This window comes from Symphalangus syndactylus, chromosome 5 (assembly GCF_028878055.3).
Source record: "Symphalangus syndactylus isolate Jambi chromosome 5, NHGRI_mSymSyn1-v2.1_pri, whole genome shotgun sequence".
In the NCBI taxonomy this organism is placed as follows: domain Eukaryota; kingdom Metazoa; phylum Chordata; class Mammalia; order Primates; family Hylobatidae; genus Symphalangus; species Symphalangus syndactylus.
In genome coordinates, this window is record NC_072427.2 from 115800693 (window position 1) to 115821208 (window position 20516).

Here is a 20516-nt window from a genome sequence, read left to right on the forward strand (position 1 = left end):
ATGAAGGCAAGAGAGACCCTGGCACTATGGCATGTTTTGTGTTCCTGCAGTACAGCATCTCAAACTCCTACAAACTTTAAGTGGATTTAATTATTCAACATTGTATCATGGTTCTTAAGACAGTAACACTAGCAACAGTACAAGCAACAGGCTTGCAAAGCCACCAGAAAAGTCAATGGCCTCCTGGTCTACCTCTCAAAACAGACTACAGCAAACTAGTTTATCACACACTTCATTATTACTTTCATAGTTTATATTAAACAGTAGTAGGTCTGAGCCAATAACAAGCTCCTGAGGAAAATTTTACACTCAACAGAATCATAACTTGTTTTTAATTAAGATGCCTGTAATGAGTGTATTTCAGGAATAAGCATCATGCTACTAACCTATGAAAACTTTTCACCAATATAAAAGGAAAGAATAAAGTTTACCAAAGACTGATTTTGCCTGTTCCCTACAGCAAAGTATCTTGGCTCTACTTTTTCTTCTTGAAGATGACTATTAGAATTTTCTCAACTGTTTGCTCTCAGTCAAAATTCAAAAGAGTATGGTCAGGGCTGAGGCTTCCTTGTGGTAGAGATGATATAATGCTTCTTATGTATACAAAATGGGGACCAAATGAAAAGAATTCTACTCTCCTGATAGTACCCTGAAAACTTCTCTGCATGCTTTAACTGACCAGAGAAATATCAGCACACTCCTTGGCCCAAAAGATGAGAAAGCTTCTCTCTCCTCAAAACAGATCCTGATTCCCTAAATCAATGTATTGGGCGGACTACTCAAAGAATAAAACTCAGCCTGAAAAGCTTATATTCCAAGAAGAATTTGCTTTATATAAACAAGTCCACCACAATTTTTTTTTCTGTATTTAAAATAATGAAATCTCTAGTTTAGACTTTTGAGAACAAAAAGTTCTTACCGTGAGTTGAAAACAGTCCCTGGGGTGGGGGGTGAAGGAAGGAGGGAGAGGAGGAGGAGAGAGAGACAGATCTCCGTAATAACTTTTCTAAAATCCATGGGGCCACGTGGGTTTTAGAACTCAGTTTTTCAGATTTTAGAAAGGAAACATAGTATATAGGTATATATGTCACATGCTTTATATATGTCACATGCTACAAATCAGCTCCTGGCAACCACACAGGAACTAGGAAAACAGAGAATGTCAATGGCCTCCCTTCAGATAAAATCAGATTTAGCCATCAAAATACTTCATGCTGAAATTAACTGTGGTTCAGATCTTTTTGGATTTCAAAACTGCAGATAAGGAACTGTGGATCTCTAACTGGGAAAAGGGGATCTTGACAAATAATAAAATATGCTATCACCTAGAATAAAAAAAAAAACTAGCTGATGCTTAGATAAAAGATATTAAGGATACTTAGAACAGTCTTGAAATGGCTCTAATTATCTACCTAATTGGAAAGTTATGATCATTTCAAGTTATATGTTCCTATCAAGAGATTCAACATGAAACACTTTTCCCCTTAACTTTATTCCCAACTGAGAATAACAATAAAAAACATTTTCTAAAATCCGAGTATGTCAGTACCAAGCAGACAAGTAAATGGGCCTCTGGACCACATGACAAACTTGGCTAGATATAGTGGGGTTTCCAAATAGGAAAAACCTAAAAGGATCCTGCAGGAGAATTCAAAGATTCTTACCCTTGGCACAAGTGCCATATAAGCTCAGATTTTCTAAACTGACCTGTGGCCAAACCACACTACTGTTCAAAGTGAGCCTAGCATTTTTTCTGCTCCAAAGGTACAAACCAACCACTTATTCATCCCCAACCACCTCAAACAACAACATATGCCTCCGGGACCAAGAAGTTGGATAACTGTAATTCCCTCCCAGCAGGGATACCTGCCATGCCCAACCAACATTCACAACTCTTGCCGACAGCAGCAGCACATTCACTCACTGACTGGAGTAGCCATGATTATATTAAGTCCAACCTGTGTTCACTGTATCAGCTACCAATGAAGTGATGAAAGAGTAATTATGAGTCGATCTTGCTCATTTTTAAAGCCTGAAAATAGCTCACAGGCAAAACTAACAGAAGCAAATACACTGACAACTTCTGAGGGAGGCTGCCTCCAGAAAGACTTCCACTTGGCAACTAGAATGATCTTCCATAGATTACCACAAATTTAGAGAAACTCCCTCAGTTCAAATTCAGGCACCTTCCTAACACCACAGAGCTGAGAAAATGACATCTTGGGCAAAATTTTCCCAATTTTAATAACCAAAATACAGTAAGTTATGGTAGTAGTGTTTTTTTAAGGGAAAAAAAGGTAGTATTTTCTGTCCTGTACCTTATCTCAAATTGTTTTATTATATTATTTTGAAGGTTTCATCCCTGAGTCACCACCCAATGCAATAAAAATTAGTAACCAATCTCTAATCCGTTTTCTTTTCTGTGTGATCTTTAAATGTGATCTTTAAGTCCCCAAGCAGCTTACAGTAGCTTGGATGACTCACCATGGTCTTTATGAGAGCACATTTTTAACCTGGAACACATGAGAGCACATTTTAAACATGGAACAACAACAAAAAAAAACCCAAAGCTCTCTCTATAAAAACTACATTTTTTTTTTCAAGTCAAGGGTATCTTTAAAAATTACAGGATGATCTGGCTGGAAACAGAAAACAGTTTCAAATAACAGTCATGTTATTAACAAAACTATCTGTGCTTCACTTTATGAAAATAACAGTTTTCTTTCTACCAAAACCGTTTTTCCCCCTGATGTAATGATCCCTTTTTACAGGCTTCTATAGGAGCAAGAAAAGGTACATGAAAAAATACAGCTAAAGATATGCTCTAGAGTTGGCCTTCTCATTAAGGACTGGCCAGCATTCCATTCCATCCTGACCCTTACCCCCAAAGATACAAACCAAAAACAGGAGGAAGGTAATGCCATAACCCAAAAATGATGCAACTTTAGAACTTCAGTTTTACTCAATGATTAATGAAAACATATTTAAATTACTACAGAAATGTTTGTGGTAGCAAGCAGAAAATAAAATATACATGAATTTTTAAGATACAATTTCTTCCACTCACTTGCGACGTGCTGCTTCAGGCTTCCAAGGGAGTTTATGTTCCTTCTTCTCTGCCACTAAGAAAAAAAGTGAAGACGCTCTACCCTAGAGACTCTTAACATTCTCTCCAACCTGTTCCCAGGCGTTCTATCCTTTCAAGTCAAGTAATTTTTATTTTACTTAATTATTTAGACTATGCCTCACTCCAGAAAGAATTTCAAGTAGCTGGAGAAAGAATATGGACAAAATACTACATTCAAGTGGCGGTGATGCCTAAGCATGGAAAAGGATTTTCAAAAGGTGTACACATTCTCTTCATTATTCTGCACTCTACAAAGTATAGTCTACAAAATAATAACATTAAGAAGAAATCAACTAAAAAAGAAAAGTTAAGGTTCTTGGGTACTTCGTGGCTTTTCAAAACTACTTGTATGCCTGATTACTTCTCAGACTTCATATACACAATTTTATGGCACTAAAAGCAACTTTGATTTGTTGCTCTTGTAGGGGTATTTCCTCACTTCCAACACCACAAACAAAACATTTCATTTTATCCAAAGTAAAATGAGATAATGCCCATAAATTCCTTATCACAATGCCTAGTATATAATAGGAATTCAATAAACACTAGCTATAATACTGGCTTTATAATGATTTCTAATATAATCATTAGTATTACCGAGAATGCTAATTAGAAGGTACCGCAATAATAGCAGCTACCATTTTTGAAGCAGCTTTATAGGAGGAAATATATAGATAACCTTATTTAATCTTCACAAGGATTCTGTAGGTGGGCATTATTACCCACTTTTCACAAATGAAAAAAGTATAGCTCTGATTATTTAAATATCTTGCCTAAGGCCATCCAGCTAGTAAGCTGCAAGTCATCGATTCCAATCCAGTTGTCTGGCTCCCAAGCCCAACTCTTTCCACTACACTATACTGCCTCTCTCACAAAAAGTCAGGAATTCAAGGGCTCTCTCACTGGCAAGACTCCAATTAGACTCCATTTCAATAAGCACAGGTCAAAGAATGACAGGAATTCCCTCCAGTCACCACACAACACATTTGTATACAAGCACACATGTGCTCCAAATGTCATAATGCATTCCATTCACATACTAATAAAATTTTGTATTGTTATATTAAATAATCAACCAAAGTCACTAATTTTATACATGTAACTCCACCATTAACATCAATCCCTGGCCTGATAATTTATCTCCCTCTGGGTTCATTTCCCTAAGAGAATTCATTAGCTTTAATTATTAACTTGTAGGCACAAAAAAACTAAATTTGCATCTCCTAACCAAAAGAAATCAAAATGTGGGCAAAAACACATACATACACAAAAAGGTGGTCAGTACTACAATATTTATCATATCAAAAAGCAAATTAACAAAAATCCCTAAAGGTCAAGTAATAAAAGAACGGATTTGCTAAGTTATGCTATATTCATACAATTTAAGAGCATGCAACTATTTTAAGCCAAGTTAATAACAGGAGAAAATGTTAATGGTAGAAGATTAAGTGAAACAAAAAATAGGACATAAATGAACTAACATTAAGTTATCAGCTTTGCAAACAGAACTATAAGAAAAAAAGACAGAAAGGAAATAAATCAAACAATTTTCTCTGGAAAGTGAAATAAAGGTTAATTTTTCCCCTTTTGCTTTTTCTGTTCTCCAATTTTCTTTTCAATTATGACTATGTATTAACTTTATATACAGAAAAAAGATGGTCTTCTTTTTAACCAACATCTTTACCGAGCATGCTTCCCTCATAAATCTCCAAATTAGCCAGAAGAGTCCCAGGTCATGTGAAATATAAAATGTAAAAAACAGTTCAGCATCTTTATTACCTCCAGCACTACTATCCTCCAATTATGTCAGAACTGCAATCTTGAGTCATTTCTCTTACCTACAGAAAGCCAATCCTTCAAATTCTAACAATCCTTTACTTCTGGTATTTTTCCTTCCTATTCCCTACACTAACACCAAATCTAACCCTTCACCAGCTCATCCTAGATTAGCATAAAGTCCTCCAAAGTAAATAAATGCCTTCCTTATTAGTGTCTCACCACTAACAATTTACTCCACCACAGCTAACTATGTGCTAGGCACTATTCTTGGAACTTTACATGTATTAACTCATTGAACACTCCTAAAAACCTTATAAGGATAACGACTATTATTAGCCTGTTTTACAGATTAAGAAACAGAATCAGAGAAGTAACATACCCAAGATCACCCAGCTATTCACTGGTAATTTCTGGATCTGAACACCTGTAGTCCAGCTCCAGATAATAATATGTAAATATGAGCTCCCCCAGGAATTAAGGAGTGGTGATGAATAAAAACCAGCTTCTCTCTCTCTGAACTGTACAGGCCCTTGGATCAAGCTAAATTCCCATTTCCAAGTCTCTCCTCATGCTATTCCTCAGCTGGAAGACCAGTTCTTCTCTTCCCTAATTCATTGTCCATATCTCCATTACAAGTCAACTCTAAACTCAACATTTTTGAGTTTTCCTTAAGCCAGTTCCCTGACTCTTCAGCACAGCCTCTTTCTTATGGACTCAATTTAAACTACAATTATGTGTGTTTGTTGACATTTTCTATGTTAGAGAAGTTTACCTCAGTATTTTACTTCCCATCTAAATAATAAATTTCTCCACTTTTCTTTTTTTTTGAGACACAGTCTCCCTCTGTCACCCAGGCTGGAGTGCCATGGCACAATCTCGGCTCACTGCAACCTCTGCCTCCTGGGTTCAAGCAATTCTCCTGCCTCAGCCTCCCTAGTAGCTGGGGACTACAGGCATGTGCCACAACACCTGGCTAATTTTGTGTATTTTTGGTAGAGACAGGGTTTCGCTACGTTGGCCAGGCTGGTCTCCAACTTCTGGCCTCAAGTGATCTGCCTGCCTCAGCCTCCCAAAACGCTGTGATTACAGGCGTGAGCCACCACGCCCAGCGAAATGTCTCCACTTTTTCTGAGCAGTGACCTTCTCTATTTCCCATCTTCCCAAAAACTGCCAGAAGAATGCATAGGTAGATACTAAATAGTTAACTGATAAAAATGAGATACTTATGGCACAACTATTTAACAAAACAGACTGTCATTCATTAGTCTTTTGAATATAGTTAAGTGTTTGTCTTCTCATTATCTTCCCTAAACACAAACAATTTAGATTTGCAATTTCAACATTCTCATCCATTAACATACTTTCAAGTGATACCCAAAAGCAGTCTTATTAAATGATCTTTTAAAAAGGCATTCCACACATTGTCCACAAATAGCACTTTTTTTTCTTTTTCAGGAGAACTTTTCTAATAGTGTTACTTTTACTTTCTTTCAGCAAGATTACCCAAGTCTTTGACAACACTAGGCAGGCAATGACATTCCAGGAAAGGCTACCAATTGTTTAAGAGCAGAAAAGGCTATATGGCTTTAATAAGACAGCATTATTTATTGCCCAATTAAGTATAAAATTTTAAAGTTGTTTATAGTCAAGGCTGGATATCTTCAACTTTATCTTCCTATTTCAAAAGGCTTGTTTAAAAACTCAAACATATAGCAAAGGATACCTTGAAGACAGAAACTTGAATTTGTGTTTAAATGGCTAATGAAAACAAAAACAGTAATTGTAAGTATGCCTCACTATATATAATAAACATGCCCCTAAAATGTTGTGATCTAATCAAATTGTTTTTCAAATCCATTATAAGCAATGACTACGGGGTGGGGGGCGGGGGAACACCAATTTGTTTGTGGGTTTTTTTTGTTTGTTTTTGGAGACAGAGCCTCACTCTGTTGCCAAGACTAGAGTGCAGTGGCACCATCTCAGGTCACTGCAACCTCTGCCTTCCGGGTTCAAGCAATTCTTCCACCCCAGCCTCCTGAGTAGCTGGAATTACAGTTGCCCACCACCACGCCCAGCAAGTTTTTGTATTATTAGTAGAAACAGGGTTTCACCATGTTGGCCAGGCTGGTCTCAAACTCCTGACCTCATGTGATCCACCCACCTCGGCCTTGTTTTTCAATTGTTCAGGAATTGTCCTGAAAAGTATACAATACTCATGGTTGTAATCTTGTCTCTAATTTTTATGTTTTCCAAGTTTGAGTTTTCATACACAGGTTTTCTCTAAAAGACTCCCTTGCTACCTTTTACCTTAAATTAGCAACTTAATAGCAGACCATATTTGTCCTAAAATATATTTTTCCCCACACACCTGCTGACTCTGTGGTTACTCTCATTAATCACTACAGCTTACCTGAAGCAAATGTCTAACATGGCTCAATATTAACAAGTGTGTATTACTACAAATTATAGCTATTATAAATTTCAACACTAATATGTACATAATATGAACGATACCCTACTCATAACCTTAAAATACCTTAAGTGAAAGGTCAAACCTGGTTTCCTCTCTAAAATCACCATTCCTGTTTCTATTACAGTTCCGTAAAAACCCACAGTGGTACAATTTTGGTTTTCTCTTGATTTTGTTCTTGATATGTTCAAGTAATGCTACGGCAATGTGAAAAGCTTACTCCACGTTTAACAGGGTAAGAAGGCATTTAGTAATCTTACCATTTTTTTAAATTACTTGAAAAGTGGATGCAGTTACAAAAGGCCAACACGAAGAATCCCTGTGGTGACAGAACAGTTTTTGCATCTTGACTGTATCACTATCAATAACCTAGTTGTGATACTGTACTAATTTTTCAAGGTGCTACTATTGTATTATTGCAGGAAACTGGGTAAAGGGTATACAGAATCTCTATAGTTTCTTACAACTGCATATGAATCTACAACTATCTAAAAACAGAAATACTGAAGAGTAATTTAATGAGAATTCATTTTTCTGGCCCTATGTCAATATTTTCAAAAAGCCAATAAGTACATCTAAAAATAACCCCCCCACAAAAAAAAGATCAGTAACTGAAAAACAAAAAACTGTATTCCTTTTTAAAAATTAAGAGCCAGAAAATACTTCCCACAATTATCTCTGAAAATTTTGGGCAAAAAGAAACTATACTGTTACAAAAGTCTGAATTCAATAAGGAAAAGTGAAGCTTTACTTAATAGTTAAAATGACATTCTAGATAGAAATACCAGAGAGATGCTCAAAATCTACAGATGGCTTACAAAATGACAACATCCCTTACTACTTGGATTCAAAAACAAAGGAAATTTTCAGATATCACACAAACAATCTACTAAAAACTAACCCAAAATCACAATTTAGACATACACACTCAAACCCCGAAGTTGAGGACATGGATTTAAACATCTGAACCACTTCCATTTTGTCAATCCTTTTAACAAACTTTCCTTCTATACACTGCCCTTTCTTTCTATACACTGCCCTAATTAGAGTGCCTGACCTTTCACTCCTACAGAAAGAAAAGCTTCTCTCAAGGTCACTTCAGGAACACTTCAAAAAGCCTATCATACCAAGTGAACAAATTCACTCTCACCATAATGTGAAGAAAATTTTAACGCCTTGATGAAGGAATAACATAACAGATCCTCAAGACAAATTAGTAGTAGTAAACACACCTTTATCTTTTCCATAGTGACTTCTGACACTCAAATAACTTAGCTATCATGAGTTACTTGTTTTGCTTCAGGAATAAGACTAAAGATAACATCACATACTATAGCATATATTCTTTAAGCTAAAAAAGTTTCTGAAAGTATTACATATCGTTTCTCAAAAACAGCCCACTGTGAAATTGAGTCTTCCTCAAAAAGGACAAATAAGAAAGGAAATTACAATACCTGACTATAAACTCTAGTTTTCATAAGTCAAACGGCATGAGGTTTTTATAAATGTTACTCCAAAGACAAAACAGAAAACAAACAAAAAACCCTAATCTTCACTACGGCAGCTCTTCAAAAGGAAAATCAGATCTTTAGCTCCTTAATAGCTGCAAATACATAGGCATTAGGGTGTATTACATAATATTCTTTGAAATCAGGGCAGAAGATTATTCAAATGTCAATACGGTATATAAATATAAAATATATAAGTAAAATAATGTTACTATACCAATTTCTTTTAGACATTCCCTTTAAGAAATGGCCACAGAAAAATTATATCTACCAGTACATCTTGATGTGAAAAAAAAATCACATGCCATTCTCTTCCCCAAATTCAAATCCATTCACTAATTTATTAAAAGTCACAGCTTTTTTATTACAACTTTTGTAGCATTTAAAACAAAACACACAGATAAATATTGCTAAGTCCACTGAATACAGGTGTATAAATTCAAACCTTTCAATGGATAACAAATCTAACTTTTAAAACTAAAAGTTCCTACTCCAAATAATCAAATACGGTGACCATTTACAATGTAGAAAAATAATTTTTTCTTTGTGTAATGCAACGTACTGAATGAAGTCCAAAAATTGCTCCAATGCCATGCTTATAATCCATATCCCAGTTCACATATATACTTTTAATTTCACAGACTACATAAATCCTTCTTAAGTTTAAAAAGTGAAATAAATGTAATTGCCTTTATTCTAAAAATAGAATGCACTTCTAATAGCAAGTTCCTGGAGTTCATGTTATTCTATCAGTGAGTGTCCAGTTATGTATATTTACCACAATTTAAGCTGGAACAGTAGGCAACAGTAATATCAAGACTCATTTTTAAAAAATACTAAGCATCATCTACTATGTGTTAGTCAAAGTAAATTTGAAGGTTCCTGAGAATGAATTATTAGTTGCAAAAATGAGATGTATCAACACCAGCAAAGAAATACAGCCATCTTCTACAACTTTAAAATTATTAAATTTTCTCCCCCCTCCCCAAAAAGTAACAATTTTCAGATGATTACCAGTAAATGGAAGGAGGTGAGAGAAGAGTTGGGACTTGGCTATCGTTTCATGATGTCCTTTTGATCAAGAATAATATTAGTCTTTAACCTACTTAAAATCCAAAAAATGCCTTCATTTCACTTAAGATGATTAAGGACAAGCTATACTTTCCCCACAAGCTGTAATTTCATAATTAAAAATGAATTTTAATAAATTAGTATACAATTTTTAAAAACAAACTTTTTAGAATGTAAAGTGGTATAAAGTGTTTAGGTGGTTATGAAATTAACCTTATTTTCTGATGTTTTATTCTCACAGTATTTTAAGAAATCAACTATCATTTTACCAGGGGAAATAAAAAGCACCCATCAAAGAGGAAGTACTGAGTTTCAGTCCAGAGATTTGACAGTTGGTTTTCTTAAGATGATGCTGTCATGGCTTTAGTTATTTTTTTCATCTCTGAGCACAAAGAAATAAATTTAAATTAAATAAAAAGTTACAGCTTTTGCACACTGGAATGAACCTTCCTTCTAAAATATTTTAAAATTATGAGTTTTTAAAAGTTAAAAAAAGAAAAAATGCATACTTAAGAAAAATAGGATAAATGTTTTAAAACGGAGCACAGTAGTCATAAATGTATTCAAAGTAAATTTAAAGACAAGATCACTAGTGTGTAGATCTACTTTAACTTACTCTAAACATTATCATAATGTAATCTGGATATAGGACAGAATTCAGTCATCTAACACGTATCATTTAAAAATAAATCTAAGTTTCTATTCATTTTGAAAATTTACCCCACTAACATTTTAAATAATTGTAAACGAAACTACTGATTTCCTACAGATTTCTGAGGGAACTGTCATCTTTTAAAATTAATAAATCTTACTAATTATCACTTGACTCAATTCCACCTTTTATATACACATATTCAATATTTAAATGTTATGCTTTCTATTTTTCTACTAAAATGTATCACACCACCAAAATATGAGTCTTTAGTTTAAGACATCATCTTACCTGATCCACTGAATTGACTGCTTCCCAGTGTAGTTGGTCTAGTTTTCCCACTATTAACAGGTGGAGAAAACATCTGCAAAATAACCCAAATATATCTGTTAGTCCTGAAATTCTTCTAGATTCCTTGCAAACAAAAGTCCACCAAAAGTCATCCATCAGTTATTAAATTTCAGAGGGAAGTTAAAATAAAATTGGAGATACATTCAGATCCAGAAAGGCAAATAACTGAATGATACTATTTCCTAATTAATTGGAAATAATGGTTACATTTTGTTCTGAAGACCCGATCATTTACATGGAAGAGTCCAAGATTATTAAGTTTAAACAGTATAGTATTACCCATGATCTTTATTGCGGAACTAAGTGAATCTCATTACATTTACATTACATCTTAATATACACATACAGTCAGAATTATGGCCAATTAAATTACTACATACAGTAAGGATTATAACTGAATTGTATAAAGCAGGTATAGGTGCTGCCTCGTAACAGCAGTTAATAAAGGACTTAAACCCATTAAAAATAAAAGCAGTGGGTCCTTAGGTTTCAGTTGATGTTTTTAAGTCATTCCCCATGTTAACATAATACACACACACACACGTGTGTGTGCGTGTGTGTGTGTATAAAAGTACTCTGCTCAGAAGGCTGGAAATTCTAGCTCTGGACTACTTTTCTTGTCGCTGACATCTTTCAGGTACCATAAACTACATCTGATATTGGAGAGGAAAATGGTGAGGAGTGCTGAAGAAAAAAACAACACTTTTTCATATAAAGTCCAAGATCCCCAATAATCATCGGGGTGGGAGGGTGACTCAACCAAAGGTCATAATTACATTGTTCTCCTTTCAACTGGTTTAATCAAATGACAACTCTGGCATTAAAGTTTTAAATGTGCAAGTCTAGACATTACATCAAAGTTCAGGTGTCCAACTTGGGGGAGCTGGACTCCAGCCCTGAGAACTACTGCTCAAGCAGAAAGCAGATGGAGTTCACGCTGCCTAGTCTCCACGTTGCTTCCCCCCACCCTTTATTTAAAAACAAACAAACAAACAAACAAAAACCTCAGCAGAACCCCAAGATGCCGTGGAAAGCTCTCATACCGCACTGAAGTCCAGCAGGTCGCTCAGCTCCTTGTCGGTCCCTATAGCGGCCATGCGTTGTTGCTGGGGATTCATCTTCGGCCACTTCTAGCAGGTCCTAGGGCAGAGGAAACGGGCTCAGCGAGAGACCACCGAGGCCCAAAGTGTGTGAGGGGACAGAGATAGGTACTGGGGGAAATTACGGAAGAGCACTGGGGGCGCCGGGATGACTTCCAGGACCCAGACTCGCTCCCACCGCGGCGCAAGCCGGGGGCGGGAGGGCTCAGTGCCCGCGCCGGGTCCCGGAATCCACGCGTTCCTCGGCGCGGCCCGAGACCGACGCGGCGGCTCCCGCAACTCGCCGCCTCTCCCCCAAGTTTCCGAGCCAGTCTCTGCCCCCTCCTCGGCGCCCCCTGCTCCGCGCCGCCGCCGGGTGCTCCGCGCGCTGGACCTGGCCGCGGCTGGGGTCTCCAGGAGCGGGGTGAGGGGCAATTCGGCGTCCAGGGAGCGGAGCGGCGGCGAGCGGAGATGCGAAGTGACTCACTCGCTCGGCAACAATAGAACTGACAAGTTGCAGGGAACGCGCCGCTCGCAGGCCCGCGTCTGCGGCCGCCGCCGCCCGGACGTCCCCGGCGGGCCCAGGGGGTCGGAAAGCACCCCCAGCTCATCCAAGGGGCATTTTTAAACAGAAAACAGAAACGCCGACAACTATTCTCGCTCTCGTCCGGCGTCCTCCTCCCCAGGCTCGGCCTCCTCCCACTTTTGCTGCCCTGCCCCGGACCTGCCGAACAATGAGCCTGGCTCCGCGGCCGAAGCCGCCCGATCTCCCGCGCGCCCCGGAGCCTGGGCGCCGGCCCGAGTCGAGCGCCGAACGGGTCGCACAGGCCGAGCGCGCCGCCAGCGGGCCTGAGCGCCCGCGACTCGAGCCTCCGCCCCCACTCCGCTCCCCAACTTGGAGGGGACCCCGGGTTTGGCGCTGTACAAAGGGGCGCGGAGTTGAGGCGGGGGACGGGGGCGCCCCCGCTCCAGCAAGGGACGCGGCGGCGCCCCGCAGCCCCGAGCCCCGCCGCGCCGCCCCCCTCCCGCTCGCTAGCCCGCAATTACCTGCCGCCCCGTCTCCGCATCCAACCACCCCGATTAAAGTTCACTTTGGCCGGGAGAACGGGCTTGGGCTTCCCCTTGCACCGCCCAGCGGCTCGGTTCACTTTGCCCCGCACGAGTTTCGGGTCTGGGAGGGGGAGGCGGCTTTCGGGCCTGGCCGCCCCTTCCTCCCGGGGCGGGCTGTCGGTCCCCCCGAATAGAACTTGTGGGTCTCCTCAGGCGGACATTTTTTTCGCTGAGGCGGCCTCACCACCGCGCTCGGCTCGCCTCCGGATCCCTCCGCGCCGGGAAGAGCCGCGGGTTAACCCTTCCCTCCCCGGCCCGCTCCGCCGCCTAGGAAGTGGGGCCGGCAGAGGGGGCGGGGAGGAGCCGGCGGGGACTGGGAGGAGCCGCACCGCGGCGGGTGGACAAAGCCCGCGGTCGGGTGAGGCGAGACGGTGTTGGGGCCGGTGGGGAGGGGCGTGAGGCGCTCGCAGGCACTTTGAGAAGCAGGCCCCGACCGCTCGCCGAGGAACCGCGTCCGGGCCTGCTGGGTGCGGGGCGACATGCACCGTGGCGCCTCCTCGCGTTGGTCTTGCTGGTTCTCGGCCCCCGAAGCGGAGCGACGGAGACACAGCTGTGGAAGCATCTGGATTCGCTGCCCAGGTCCCCGAGCTTCCCGGAACCCGAGGCCGCAGAACACTGAAGGCTGCCATTCCCGAGTAGGTTACGCTGGACGCTACCCTAAGCTGGACCCGAGGCTCCCGTCCAGGAGGGCTGCAGTCGGCGCAGACACCGCGCGTGTGGGGACGGGAGACCCAGCCTCCTCGGCCGTTCCGGGAGTAGGCGCGGCCGGTCAGATTCGATGCAGAGCCGAATGCAGGAGAAAGGGCAAAACGTCCCTCAAACCAGACAAAGCTGTGTGAGCTTCAGGTTCTCACATACCCCACTCACCCAGACCCCACATCTCCCATCACCTCCTCCCACCCGAATCCCATTCAGAGCCACCGAATTTGCACGTGGGACGAGTTCTTGGGAATGGATCAAGCCTGTCTCTTCATCTAACGGAGACAGCCCAGGGTGGCTCTGTCACACAGCCACTGTCTTGTGCGCAAGTTCTGAACTTGGCCTCAAAGAAGCCACAGAGTAGAAAGAAGACAAAATTAACCCCAGTTCTTCGATTCTGGGCTGAAATGAGATTTTCTTGAATGGCAGCCAGTGTTTTGCCTCTCAGGTAGGTGAGAGCAGTAAAGACCGGTAAGGCCCACGCAGAAGAAACACTGAGGAAAGAAGACACTTCCAAAGTAACAAATGGGAGGAAGCAGCCAACGCCCGAGGACAACATGGCAAGAAGGAGCCTTTGGATCCCGGACTGGGATGGAAAGAGGTAGATTTAGCTACCATATGCCATTACTGTAGTTAGTACAGTTGTCTCTGTATCCGTGGGATTGGTTCCCGGACTCTGGATTTTCTAAGACGTTCAAGTTTCTTACATAAAAATGGTGTATTTTCCCATATACTTTAAATCATCTCTAGATTACTTGTAAAACCTAATACAATGCAAATGCTATGTAAATAGTTGTTAAGGTGTATTTAGGAAATAATCATCCAAAGAAAACTCTGTATTTTCAGTACATTTTCAGGCTATATTTCAGGCTCTATGTTTTTATGTATTTTCAGGCCTGGTAAGCCTAACTACGTTTTTTGTTTTCAATTGGTTGAATCCCAGAATTTGGAAACCCCAGATAACGGAGGGCGGACGGTACAACCGGAGCTGTCAGGTGGATTTCCAAGGCTTTGCATTGGCTATACCTGAAACTTATGACAGATCCTGTGGTGGCCTAGACTCCCCAATATCCACTCTTATTTATCTTGGTAAGCAAGCGAAGTTCTTAGTCACATCCCTGGTCTCCCTACTTACAGGGGCATGTGGTCCCAATCTAAGCAACGTAGCATAATTCCAACCTAAATCAGCATAATCCCATTCCCTGCCACAGTTATTGGTTGGCAATGAGCGTAACATATTTGGGCCGATGAGAGGAGCAATTTCCTGGTCTTTGTTGGGAAAATTTTTTCTTTTATTTTCTGAGAGCGCTTCAGAGACAACCCATTCTTTCTGCATGTCCTCAAAAAAACGGGTCCACTGGATGGTGGGTAGCCGTCTTCCAAACACAAGTCTAGCTGGGTTAAAATAAAGCAGACATCAAGAAAACAAACATGCATAGAGATCTGATCTTTGGTGACTTTTTTTTATTTTATTTTTTGGAGATGTAGTCTGGCTGTGTCACCCAGGCTGGAGTGTGGTGGCAGGATCTCTGCTCACTGCAACCTCCGCCTCCCAGGTTCAAGTGATTCTCCTGCCTCAGCCTCCCAAGTAGCAGGGATTACAGGTGTGTGCCACCAGGCCCAACTAATTTTTTATTTTTTTAGTAGAGCCGTGGTTTCACCATGTTGGCCAGGCTGGTCTCAAATTCCTGACCTCAAGTGATCTGCCCTCCTCAGGCTCCCAAAGGGCTGGGATTACAGGCGTGAGCCACCGCGCCTGCGTTTGGTGACATTTTTGAGGCTCTGAATCAAGCAACTTCTGAACTCGGGTCTATCTTCACTGATTAGACCAATAGGATTCTAATTTTCTGTTGTCTGTAATCTGGTGTGGTCTACACAGTACCACCCCAATGACCATTTTTTTAGTAGCAAAGATGTAAACATCAGGTAGGAAGTCTGATTAGATAATTTTTACGGCCCCATTCCCATGTGTTTTAGTTCATTTTCTCCTACTGCTAACAGAATACCATAGACAGTGATTTATAAAGTTATTTATAAAGAAGTTTATTTGGCTTATGGTTCTGGAGCCTGGTAAGTCCAAGAACATGGCACTGGCATCTCTAGAGGGCCTTCTTGCTGTGTTATCCCATGTAGAAGGGCAAGTGAGCACACACAATAGAGAGTAAACCATTCATGAGAGCTCTACCCTCTTAGAAATTCCTCTTAAAGGTCCCACCTCTCAACACTGTTGCACTGGGGGTTAAGTTTTCAACACATGAACTTTTGGGGGACATATTCAAACCATAGCACTGTGATAAGATTCTATGGCTCCACAGTAAAACGAGAGAAATCTTGCGGAAGGAGAAGGTATGTGATCCCACATGTAGGATTCATGCTGTTTTCAAGATTTTCTTCTCATCCTGCTCACACAACTAGTGCAGAGGAAGAATATCTGTCTGCCCAAACCTTCAGTCATAGGGGCTCCCTCATTACTTAGGGACTGATTGGTGAAGTTTTTCATATCTATTATGGCCCATATAGTTTTACTTTATAATTTATTTTCCTTACTAGATTGTGAACCCCTTGAGGGTCCGGACTGACATGCATCTGTCAGTACCATGCACCTAACGTAGTGCCAAGAGCATAGTAGACCCAAAAAGGAGGAGCTGGAATTAAAGCTGTCATTCATTTGACATTATAACATGAAATTGTTTTTCATAATATAGCCTTTGCATGTGTCATTTTTAATAAGAGAAAATGATTCCCACCAGCGAATCTCCTATAATAGCTCTGACTTATATAGAAGACAAAAAGAATATAAAAAGTGGAGTTTTGTATCACTTATAACTCATTTCTGGGCCTTTGCTGACCCATCTAGATAGGGCCAGAAGCCTTTATTGAAAAGCTCAGAGAGAAACAACTAAGTAATACAAATTCAGCATTAATTAATAGTACTATTTCTGTAGTATAAGTTAATCCCTATCAATAAATTAATATTGAAAAGTATTTAATGTGCATTTCTTACATGCCGGGCATGGTGTTAAATGTTTCAGGACAGAAAGTCTAAAACCCATACTGCCCTCAAGAAAGTTATAATCTAATAGATTTTTTTTTTTGAGACAGAGTCTCACTCTATTGCCCAGATTAAAGTGCTGTGGCACAATCTCAGCTCACTGCATGTTTGCCTCCTGGGATCAGGTGATCCTCCCACCTCAGCCTCTGAAATACCTGAGACTACAGGTGCATGCCACCACGCCTGGCTAATTTTTAAATTTTTCTTTGTAGAGACAAGTTGTCACTATATAACCCAGGCTGGTCTCAAACTCCTGGGCTCCAGTGCTCCTCTCACCTCAGCCTCCCAAAGTGCTGGGATTATAGGCATGAGCCACCATGCCCAGCAATCTAATAGAGCTTAGTTCACTGTCCATTCACTGTAATCCACTACTGGACAGACACAGGAATTCCGTCAACATGGTTTCAGCCTCCCCACACACGCAACACACACACTTCATCCTTGAACACACATATGCATGCATATTTTATCAAGGACACCAGAGTTGCCCAGAGAAACCTTTATAGTCAAAAGGAAAAGTAGCCAAAGCAAGGGCTTTTTGCTTCCTTGGCAGATTGACTTAACCTTGGCCCCTTTTTAGAAGACAAGTATTCTAGGAAGCTAAGAGGAGAAGGAGAGAGAGAAGAGAATCAAGTCAGGTGTTTAGTGGGGGTGGTAAATTACTCTGGATGAAGTGACTGGCCTCCTGACGTTATCCGCTAAGATCCAATGTTGATGGCTAGTAGACCGTATGGTAGCTTTCTGCTCTATAGGAGAAAAACTGGCCAGGCACAGTGGCTTACACCCATAATCCCAACACTTCGGGAGGCTGAGACCAGCAGATTGCTTGAGCCCAGGAGTTTCAGACCAGCCTGGGCAATATGGCAAAACCCTGTCTCTACAAAAAATACAAAAAATAGCTGGGCATGGTGGCATATGCCTGTAGTCCCAGCTACTTGGGAGGCTGAGGTAGGAGGATTGCTTGAGCCCGGGAGGTGGAGGCTGCAGTGAGCCAAGATTGCAGCATTGCACTCCAGCCTGGGCAATGGGAATGAAACCCTGTCTCAGAAAAGAGAAAAGGAGAATAACTGTCCTCTTGTGACTAACAGGGACAATTTATGTAACAGTGAGTTTAATAAGTAGTATCCTCAGTTCATGGCACTACCATCACTGATGAACTCAAAGCCAAGACTTTTTACTCTCTCATGAGCCAAATTCTGCTAATGACCAACCATCTACTCTCTGCATTCTTTTCCACCAGCCAGCAAGAACCTCCCACTTTTGTGGTATTTCCTGGTAGAGATTTCGTCTTTTCTCTCTGAATGTTGATAGATAAAAATAGTTCTCTACTCCTTGCTAATATCATTTTTATCCACTATTTAAGACACTTAGATGGCTTATATGAATGCTATATTCAGATATGAGGACATGCCCCCCCAATTGTCATTCAATATCTTAATATCTTTTTCCCCTTTAGAATCTCTTCTTTCATATTTTATAAAAACACACATTTATACCAAAATCAAGACAAATTCAGAGGCCAGGAAAGGAAAAAAACTGCTAAACAATCTAGAGCATCAAACTGAGAGAGATATTTCCATTTTTTTAAACTTAGTAGAGTTAATCAGGCAAAATGAATAATAACATTTTTCCATATTTCTGTATGTATCTTGGCACAGTGCCTAGCAAGTAGTAAATGCTCAAAGAACGTGTGTTGAGAAATGAATCGTTATTCACTTCTAGGTAGAGATGGCAGTTGAACACATGCTCCAAATTTTGTTCCTTCCCCAAACCACACTAAGACATCAGTAATGAAATTTTCAAAACAATTTTTTTTTTCAGGCAGGATTTTGCCCTGTCACCCAGGCTAGAGTACAGTAGTGCAGTCACGGCTCACTGCAGCCTCGACATCGTGGGCTCAAGGAATCCTCCAACCTCAGCCTCCCGTGTAGCTAGGATCACAGGTGCACACCACCATACCCGGCTAATTTTTGTATTTTTTTGTAGAGACAGAGTTTCACCATGTTGCCCATGCTGGTCTCAAACTCCTGGGCTCAGGTGATCCCCCTGCCTCAGCCTCCCTAAGTGCTGGAATTACAGGCGTGAGCCACTGCACCTGGTCCCCCAAATTTTTTGTTTGTTTGTTTGTTTTTTGTTTTAGACGGTGTCATGCTCTGTTGCAGGCTGGAATGCAATGGCGCGATCTTGGCTCACTGCAACCTCCACCTCCCAAGTTCAAGCGATTATCATGTCCCAGCCTCCTGAATAGCTGGGATTATAGGCGCCCGCCACCACGCCCGTCTAATTTTTTGTATTTTTAATAGAGACGGGGTTTCACCATGTTGTCCAGGTTGGTCGCGAACTCCTGACCTCAGGTGATCTGCCCACCTCGGCTTCCCAAAGTGCTGGGATTACCGGCGTGAGCCACTGCGCCCGGCCATATTGGGTACCTTTTTAAGGAAGGAGTGCCTGACCCATGTGTGCTTGTAATAGCATGATGGAAGTCAGCTTACATATTTAGAGATTTGTGTAGGCTACTCCCACAGATTAAGGTTTAATTATTTCTAAAATAGATACTAAGAAAAAAATCAAAAAGCAAAGAATACTTACCACATCAAAGCACATGAATAAATCCTCCCTTTTGCCAGTAAAGTAAAACTTGTACAGACTAAAAATTAAGTATTTGGTGACTTGCCAGTCATATGATCAGAATACGGAAGGGATAGCTGTCGTTAAAAGAATTGTTGGATGCAGTGGCTCATGCCTGTGATTCCAGCACTTTAGGAGGCCAAGATGCGTGAATGGCTTGGGGCCAGGAGTTCAAGACCAGCCTGAGAAACAGGGAAACCCTGTCTCTACAAAAAAATTAAAAATTAGCTGGGCATGATGGCAGATGCCTGTAGTCCCAGCTACTCAGGAGACTGAGGCAGGAGAATTGCTTGAGCATGTCCTTTAATACCACAAAAATGTTCTTTAATGTAGTATGGTTGTTTAACATAGTGACCCACACCTGTAATCCCAGTACTTTGGGAGGCCAAGGGGAGGATTGCTTGAGCCCACGAGTTCGAAACCAGCCTGGGCAACATGACATGGCAAGACCCCATCTCTACAAAAAATTTTAAAAAATTAGCTGGATATGGTAGCATGCACCTGTGGTCCCAGGTATCTGGGAGGCTGAGGCAAGAGGATTGCTTGAGCCCAGGAGGTTGAGTCTGCAGTGAGCTGTGTTCAGACTACTGCAGTCTGCCCTGGGTGACAAAGTGAGACTTTGTCTCAAAAAAAAAAAAAAAAGTTGTTTAAAAAGATGATGGTCATTCATCATCTTGGACTATGACAAATATCCACTACCGTTCTTTTGCAGGTTTGGTTGTAAAGGTAGTCAGTAGAAAGTTATGAATGATGATTTAATTTAATTTTTCAAAAGCTTGAGTCCTTATAAATTCAGCTGCTATTTTGCGGACTCCTGACTGCCTCTGGCATTAATTTATTCTTTCAGTTTTTCATCAATTGAATAAGTATATATTAAGTACATACTTTGTGCCAGAACTGTCTTCTATGCTTGGACTATACTAATGAAAAACTAGAAGAAAAGGAAAAAAAAAATACTGTCTCCATGGAGCTTACATTCTAATGGGTTGT

The 20516-nt window shown here is 40.9% G+C and overlaps 2 protein-coding genes across 16 annotated transcripts in view; both read right to left on the minus strand.

Moving 5' to 3' along the window:
* TCF12 (transcription factor 12) overlaps positions 1-13452 on the minus strand; it is a 382270-nt gene extending 368818 nt beyond the window's left edge. For 11 of the 15 annotated variants that reach the window (XM_063639407.1, XM_063639402.1, XM_063639404.1 and 8 more), the window contains exons 1-3: positions 13085-13379; positions 12002-12098; positions 10899-10971 (exon numbers count right to left, since the gene is read on the minus strand). In XM_063639407.1, the coding sequence (XP_063495477.1) occupies positions 10899-10971; positions 12002-12076 (148 nt within the window). In that variant the 5' untranslated portion in view covers positions 12077-12098; positions 13085-13379. Of the gene's footprint in view, positions 1-10898; positions 10972-12001; positions 12099-13084 lie in introns of those variants that run through there. The other 4 variants (XM_063639408.1, XM_055279266.2, XM_063639405.1 and 1 more) reach the window with 3 other exon arrangements.
* Positions 13297-13776, minus strand: LOC129481598 (actin nucleation-promoting factor WASL-like). Its single transcript, XM_055276727.2, has one exon. It carries the CDS (start codon positions 13774-13776, stop codon positions 13297-13299), a length of 480 nt encoding a protein of 159 aa, XP_055132702.2.
* Positions 13777-20516: the final 6740 nt, after the last annotated feature.